Source organism: Clarias gariepinus, chromosome 11 (assembly GCF_024256425.1).
Source record: "Clarias gariepinus isolate MV-2021 ecotype Netherlands chromosome 11, CGAR_prim_01v2, whole genome shotgun sequence".
NCBI lineage: Eukaryota > Metazoa > Chordata > Actinopteri > Siluriformes > Clariidae > Clarias > Clarias gariepinus.
The window spans coordinates 8,041,779-8,050,498 of record NC_071110.1 but is presented as its reverse complement, the minus strand read 5'-3'; the positions used below and the strand labels follow the sequence as shown (position 1 = coordinate 8,050,498).

At 35.6% G+C, this 8,720-nt stretch overlaps 1 protein-coding gene across 1 annotated transcript; it reads right to left on the bottom strand.

The window, feature by feature from the left end:
• Nucleotides 1–6,552: 6,552 nt before the first annotated feature.
• On the bottom strand, nt 6,553–7,614 carry LOC128533452 (olfactory receptor 1M1-like). Its single transcript, XM_053507723.1, has one exon. The coding sequence runs from the start codon at nt 7,534–7,536 to the stop codon at nt 6,553–6,555; it is 984 nt and encodes a 327-aa protein (XP_053363698.1). The 5' UTR covers nt 7,537–7,614.
• Between the last annotated feature and the right edge of the window lie 1,106 nt (nt 7,615–8,720).

Sequence of the window (8,720 nt, the reverse complement as noted above, 5' to 3'; positions counted from 1 at the left end):
CAGAACTAGAAAAAAGTCATGGAAGGAGGGTCCTGGAATTTGGAACATGAAGTCCAGTTCAGCATAGGGAATAGTCAGTGAATGCAAAGGAGATGGAGTCTGGATTACTGGAAGCACAGGAGCAGCATGTGTAGCTCCAACCATCATAAAGCAGAATCCAGCTGGAGCTGGTCCTTCTCTGGATGCCTTATTTGTCTACTGAAGCTTGCACAATCTCCAGATGCAAGAAAATTAGCGTAGTTGCTATTCAGGATAGATGTACTGGAGTATGAAGTTATGGGATGAGTGACGTGTATGCCAGATTAAAGAGAGGTGTCTTGAGTCTACTTTTAAACTAGGAAACTGTGTCTAAGCCCCGAACACTCTCTGGAAGGCTATTCCAAAGCTTAGGAACTAAATATGAAAAAGCTCTACCCCCTTTCGTAAATTTTGAAATTCTGGGAACTACCAGAAGTCCGGAGTTTTGTGATCTTAAGAAGCATAGTGGATTGTAGCGTATCAGAAGACTGGTTGGGAGCTAAACCATTTAAAGCCTTGTATGTTAGTAATACTATGTTGTAAATAATTCTAAACTAAACAGTTAGCCAGTGCAGGGATGATAATATTGGGGTTATGTGATCATATTTTCTAGATCTAGTGAGAAACCTGGCAGCTGCATTTGGGACTAATTGAAGCTTGTTTATTAAGGATGCAGGACAACCACCTGTCACACCTGTACCACCACATTCCCGGGGAATAAGATCTGGTTCTCCGGATTACTGAGCCGCCCCTTTGTCTTCCCCTAGAGTGTCTATGTCGGTATGTCTCCCAGTAATACCAAATTAGTTTCACCTATGTCTGTCCCGTGTGTCACTATTTAAACCAGCCGAACCCGTAGGTCCCTGTCCGTTCACTGTTGTTTTCATGTTTGTCAATGGTTGACATTAACCCTCCATTTGTCATTGTTTCCTCCTCAGGACTGAGCAGTGTCTGCCGGGACCGGGCCGGTTCGTATAGAGACGACAAAATCAAGGTCAAGGCTGAAAAGTAATCAGTTTGTGGTTAAGACCTATATCTTTTTGTTTTGTTCTTTGAGTTTACCTTTCTCGCTATTTGTCTGTAGACCAAGCCTGAGGATTTGGGTTTTTATTGTTGAGTTTATTCTTTTCCCTCTTTTTTCACATAAATAATCAAGAGTGCTAAAACAACCTGCATTTGCGTCTGTTTCCTAAATACACAGACCATTCTGGACGCAGCAGGAATCCCCCTGTCCATTAACACTAGAAGCGCCGAGCACTGGTCATTTGCCCGCAATGGGGGAAAAAAAAAAAAACTTCACACTCAATCAAATTTCCAGGCCCCTCCTTTCACGACTTTTCCTAGATCTGTGAGCTTATCCACCCTGTATGCTTACATTTTCAAAATCGCACCATTAAAAGCTAGTATAATGCCATTTTGCTCTTATTTACGTGAAATTACTGATAGCTGCGTGCCGTTTTCTGCCTTTTCCAACCTGCGATTCTCATTTCTCACAGCAGATGGCGCAAGGGATCGTGCATACTATCTATGCGTCATTCAGTCTGTATATGCAACTGTCTCAAGTTTCATTTAATAGATGCAGTTTATATATATATATATATATATAGTTAGCAAAAAAAGAAATGTCCCTTTTTCAGGACTGTGTATTTCAACAATAATGTTGTAAAAATCCAAATACCTTTACAGATCTTCATTGTAAAGGGCTTAAAAAATGTTTTCCATGCATGTTCAATTAACCATAATCAATTAATTAACATGCACCTGTGGAATTTTCGTTAAGACCTTAACAGCTTACAGAAAGTAGGCATTTAAGTTCTAAAAATGCAGGACACTAAAGAGACTTGTCTACCAACTGTGAAAAACACCCAAAGAAAGATGCCCAGGGTCCCTGCTCATCTGCGTGAACGTGCATTAGGCATGCTGCCGGGAGGCATGAGGACTGCTGATGTGGCTAGGGCAATAAATTGCCATTACCGCACTGTGAGACGCCTAAGACAGCGCTACAGGGAGACAGGAAGGAAAGCTGATCATCCTCACTGTGGAAGACCACGTGTAACAACACCTGCACAGGATCCGAATATCACACCTGCATGACAGGTACAGGATGGCCATAACAACTGCCCAAGTCACGGGCGACCGTATCTCAGAATTCACATTTTTATGTATCATTAAGACTAGGCAAGGCAAGGCAAGTTTATTTGTATAGCACATTTCATACACAATGGTAATTCAAAGTATAAATAAAACAGTAAAAAATAAAACAGTTTAAGAAATTAGATAAACATAAGATAGTACAGTCAGTTCGGACGTAGCACAGTGCTCATTAAATAAATGCACAGCTGAACAGATGAGTTTTGAGTCTAGATTTAAATGTGACTAATGTTTTAGCACATCTGATCTCTTCTGGAAGCTGGTTCCAACTGCGGGCAGCATAATGGCTAAAGGCGGACTCCCCTTGTTTTGTGTGAACCCTTGGTATTTTTAACTGACCCGAACCTAACGATCTGAGTGGTCTGTTAGGATTATATTCAGTAAGCATATCTGTAATGTATTTAGGTCCTAGGCCATTAAGTGATTTATAAACAAGTAAAAGTACTTTAAAATCTATCCTAAATGTTACAGGAAGCCAGTGTAAGGACCTGAGGACTGGTGTGATGTGATCAGATTTTCTGGTTCTAGTCAGAATCCTGGCAGCAGCATTCTGGATGAGCTGCAGCTGTCTAATGGTCTTCTTGGGAAGGCCGGTGAGGAGACCATTACAATAATCCACCCTGCTGGTGATAAAGGCATGGACTAGTTTTTCCAAGTCTTGAACATCTAATTCTTGCAATGTTTTTGAGATGATAGTATGCTGATTTAGTTACGGCTTTGACATGACTACTGAAACTAAGGTCTGTCTCCAGATTCACCCCAAGATTCTTGACTTGATTTTTAGTTATCTGACCCCTAGAGTGAAGGTATGCATTCACCTTCAGAGCTTCATCTTTGTTTTGTTAGGCAATTTGGTTCTTTCTCATTATCTGACTTAGAGGGAGCATATATAGGCTAAACAGGAGCGGTGCAAGAATTGAGCCTTGTGGGACTCCGCATGTCATGGACGTCCACTTGGACTTGTGCTCTCCTATACTCACATAATAACCTCTCCCTTCTAAGTATGACCTGAACCATTTGAGTACCATGCCAGAAAGCCCGACCCAGTTTTCCAGTCTTTCTATTAGTATGTAATGATCAACAGTGTCAAACGCAGCGCTAAGATCTAGCAGTACCAACACTGATATTTTGCCGGAATCAGAATTTAAACGAATATCATTTATTATCTTTAGGAGCGCTGTCTCTGTACTGTGATGCGCTCGGAAACCAGATTGAAAACTGTCTAGGTATTCATTTGAGTTTAAATGGTTGTTCACCTGATGAAAGACAACCTTTTCAATAATCTTACCTATAAAAGGAAGATTTGATATTGGTCTGTAGTTATTTAATACGGAGTTATCAAGATTATTCTTTTTTTAAAGTGAAGCGGTTTTCAGAGAGTTTGGAAAAGTCCCAGTTTAACTCATATCAGTAAGTAGATAAACTGATGAAGAAAGACAAACTTTAGTGCCCTTTCATTTTATGAAAACCATTATTTCACAAGTTTATTCTATAATATTAGAGTCTCCTTCATTATCCAGTTGAAATAAATGTTTATCCCTATAAAAGGAATGGAAAATGGCTGAATTTAGAAAAAAATTATAAAATATACAAATAATTATACTTAAACAATTAACTCTATGTATATAATTGATGTATAGAATATGAAAACTACAAATATAGGACATATATCTATCATTTAAAACATTTAGCAGTGGTCGCCCCACATGATACCATATGATGTTTTCAAGTTTACTTAAGTATAACAGGCTAACAGTTAGCCTCAGAAACCAAACTAGCTTCTTCTAGTGACAAAGCACTATCAAATTTATCATCAAAATATAGATTTGTGGAAAAAAATTATAATTCACAGTTTTGGGGTGGTCGCCCCACATGATGACCGAAAGTGACTACGACATCACAGCCGTTAAAAAACAGCTTTTTCTTACTATATGAGAGAGACTGATTTACTATACAGTTGTTTCCAGGGGGTCTTCACTTGTGTCTGGCTGATGCAGTATCCCATCCTTGAGATGTTTTTTAAAATAACGGTCCCAAAATTGTGGTTTGTTGATGGTCGCCCCGGATAAAATGGATAGAATCAACATAATTCGGACAACATTCATTTGTATATCATGATAGAAATATATGAGCAAATGCTTTATAGTTTTGTCAATGGATGTAAAACATGTTTAAAATTATGCCAACTAGGAAAAGAGATATATTTAAGTTGATTTAAAGTGTTTTTAAACCAGTTGTCCTAACTAAAGTCAAGGCCGGACGGTCGCCCCATATGGTGTTTTGACACTTCGTATAGCAGAAAAATAATGAAAAACTTAAAAATTTGGAGAAGTTAGAGTGGTTTAGTAGGTAAAGAAGGTATAACAAGTAGATGAGAAATTTTTATGTATTTTTTAGTTTTTTCTGCAAAATAAAATTAACCCGGACAGAAAAAGGGGGCGTCACGTCATTGACCCGTATATATATATATAAACTGATCATTTTGCAGTGGTCTTTGCGTTTTGCTGTGGGAGGAAAAAGGATTACCCTGAGGAAACCCACTAAGCATGGTAATGAGGAAATTTGATATTAGAAACAAGAAAACATAAGCTTTTTGTCTATAACAATTTCACATCTATACTTTAAGGAAAATATACACAATGTATCAAAAATCTTTCAAGCACAATTTTTTAGCACAAATACTGGATGTTATCATAATGCTTTTCATGTACAAATATGATGAAGAATAGTCATGTTAGTACCAATTGAGAGACTACTTTAAGAAAACCCTACATGAATAAACTGCAAATAAACCTATGCAAGTATAATTTACAAATAGTATTTTTGGACTACAAAGATAAAGGTCAGTAAAGGACTAGGGCTTAGAGCTAACAAACTAAATATGGAGCTGAACATAAACAAAGACATGACATACCAGAGATGAGGCTGGGGTCAAGACAAGACCAGAGACAGGATGAGACAGGACGAGACTAGGGACTGAGCATGTCTTGGGGAGAACGTACACACAAAAGGCTAATCAATACTAGAGGCTAAACCGACTAGAGGCTAAAGCCACTAGCGGCCAATTTAACTAGAAGCTAAGCCTACTGAAGGCTAAGCTTGCTAGCAGCTAACCCAACTAGCGGCTAAAACTACTGGCAGCTAGGCACTCATGTGGCTAACCCGACATGGGCCTAAACAGACAAGAGCTAAACATAGTCACTAAAGACACACTTAACATTATTTACATAGGACAAAAGACAAAGTAACAAAAACAGCTTCATTAGCCAAACACCAGACAAACCGAAACATAACAAAACTAGAGACTTCTTAACCTACACATACACAACAAAACCTATACTAAATACAAAACAAAATGCCCACATGACAAACTCAAAGTATTATTATAAATATAAACACTGCTCCTGACCGAGGTGCCTTTTGGGAAACTCGGTCTACAAACAAAAACTACAAAAACAAGACTCCAGGCACTTGGTGCCCTCTAGTGGTAATCCCTCACAGTAACATTATTTCACACATTAACCTTTACAGAAATGCATGTTTCAGTCATACCTATTCCAACTTTGTTAGGGAAAGGCCTATACTGTATATGTGTTAGACAGGAAGTTCTCCATAAACTTTAGCCATTTACAGGACAAATGTATCTGTCCACCCTCTGCTGTGGGATTATATATTTAGGAGAATATACAAATGTGCATTGATGTCAGACAACAAACATTAGCATATAATTTTCACTTTATTATCCCTTTATTAATTTGAAGGAACATTTAGATAAATTAGTGGTATATATTTTGCATAGTTTGATTAATAAAAGCTGTTAAAATCTTACAAACTCTAGTTGACAATGTCTATTTAAATAACATAATAATACAACTTAAGTTATTCTGGGTGTAATTAAAAGAGTTTTTATACATGTCAATAATAATCCACATATAGTCAAGCCAAAAAAAAAAAAATGTATACACACTTAAGGAAAAGAAATACCTATAAATATTTAAATTTATTTTAAAAAAATTTATTGCTATACATTATACTGTATATTGGTATATGTGATAATATTCTGATGTGAAAAGCCCATAAAGTAAACTTGCTTTATTTATTACTTATACAGTTTTGTAAGTACAGTTTTCATAATAAGTAGGAGGAAAGAAAGTTATACTCATTATTTAAAAAATTATGTTGTAAATGTTTTTACAAATGGGATATTTAACACACCTTTCCTTATCAATTATAAATTAGTAAATTGGTTAAATGAGGCAGGCTCGTAACTGACATTAAAACCCTTTGACTCACTAGTTTTTTAAAGATATTTTAAAAACATCTATTTTATACAGTCTTTAGACATTTGCATGCTAAACATAGAACACGCTAAAATGTATGGTATCACTTTGTTAAGGCATGCACTTTGGAAATCATGGTGGTTTTCTTTTTAAACATTTTTATTATAAAAGCTCTGAAATCCTTTGTGTTCAAGACATAAATGATGGGATTTAACATTGGTGGAATTGTTCTTGCAAGTGAAGTATTGAATATCCTTGCATTAGGATGGAGAGAGAAAGTTACAGCAGCAAGATATGTACCCAATACAGGAAGAAAAAATATAGCTACTACTAACAGATGAGAGACACATGTTTTGAGTGCTTTAAGACGACTCTCCCATGTCGTAACTTTAGATAAGGTCACCACAATGCCTAAGTAAGACAAGACTATGGCAATAAATGGTGCATAAAGGTATACTGCAGTAAATACTTTTGCCATTATATAATTTATATAGTTGTCATTGCATGCAATTGTATAAACTGGCCCATGGTCACAAAAAAAGCTTTTTATCTCGTTGGTTTTACAGAACGAAAGTCGTGTAATTGAAACCACCATTGTGCCAATTATAACAACATTAAATATCCATATTGCACTTAAAGTTGCAAACATAAAGGAAGTGCTTATAATTGCATGGTATCTCAGTGGTAAGCAAATAGCAATAAAGCGATCATATGCCAATGCAACAAGAGTTAGAGATTGTCCACTAAAAAAGAAAAATGTAAAAAACATGTTGGTTAAACATGCATCATAGGATATATACTGTGAATCATAAAAGAATGTCTTCACAAGGCTAGGCATCAGTGCATTTATTTCACCAAAGTCTGACAGAGCCAAATTAAAGATCCCCATGTATTTAGGAATATGCAGTGAAGAGTCAACTAATATCATGAAAAGTACCATTGAGTTCCCAAAAAATGAGACAACATAAATAGAAATTAGAAAAAGAAAGTAATTTTGGCTGAAAGGTATTCCAAAAAATCCACTGATGAAAAAGTACTCTGGATGCACAAATGATGCATTTAGTAAACTTGAGTTTAAAGCATTCATGTTGAAGTGGGTTTTGTTTATGTTCCTTTCAGCCTAAAAAAGCATAAATAATGGAGTAAAACTAAAATAAGGATGCACATTCAACTTAATTTGTTTAAATTTAAACTGATGTAAGTATACAGTTTAAAATTAGTACATTTAAAATGTATAATTTAGTTATAACAGGGCAATATAAAATATCCATCTACATTTACTGTACAACACATTAGAGCTGTCTCAGAGAAAATGACATTTTAATTATTAAATTATCATTACACCTATTTAGTTATATCTTATACCTTTTTGTACTGTAGCTTCAACTTGTGTACATGCATTATATTTAGCAATGTTTTTTGTCACATGACAGCTCAGACAGTGATGTAACTACAAACAAACTGTTTTCTATTTTGTGATTTCTCTGTTGGGCAACAGGTGCAGGGAAAAGGCCAAACATGCAACTTTCTACAATTCTACAATACAGAAATTGCAAATGTGTACGCACAGCCAACATTGGTATCTGAGCAAGTGTAAATATATTAAATAAGGGATTTTATAAAATATTTCATATTAAAAGATTATTCTATAATTAACAATAAGATCATTAAACCCATTTTAGACATATTTTACTAATTTTAGGCTTTACATTATATAGTCAGATATAAAAATAAAAATAATAAAAAAAAACAAAGACAGATATTAATTGGATTTACACACATCCACACACAGTACTGAAAGTAAGGTAAAAATAATTTAGCATAATTTTATTGTATTAACTGACATACAGTAGGTCTTTCATATTTGTGGCATTGTTGATCCCAGTGCTCAAATTATATTTTAAAATCCCCTCAGTTTTACTTATACATATGGTAAATTTGGCATATGAGCAGATAAGGTTTACAGTTCTTGCTCAAGGGCCCAACAGTGCCAACTTAGTGGTTCAGAGTTTAAACCTGGGACCCTTTAATTGGTTGTTTAGTACAGTGTGTTTGATAATTTTAATTGGTCTTTACCTTGTTTTCTTGTCAGTTGCAGATTGTACTGTCATATACACACCACTCCTGTAAAGCCAAAAAAATACTAGAAGGTAGTGTTCCCACTTGTTTGCTTGACTGATTGTTTGTTAATTACCTGTTAACAAAGTCAGGAACACTGCAAAATGAAGTCATACAACATAATCTAGCTAAACCTCGTACTTCAGTACAGAT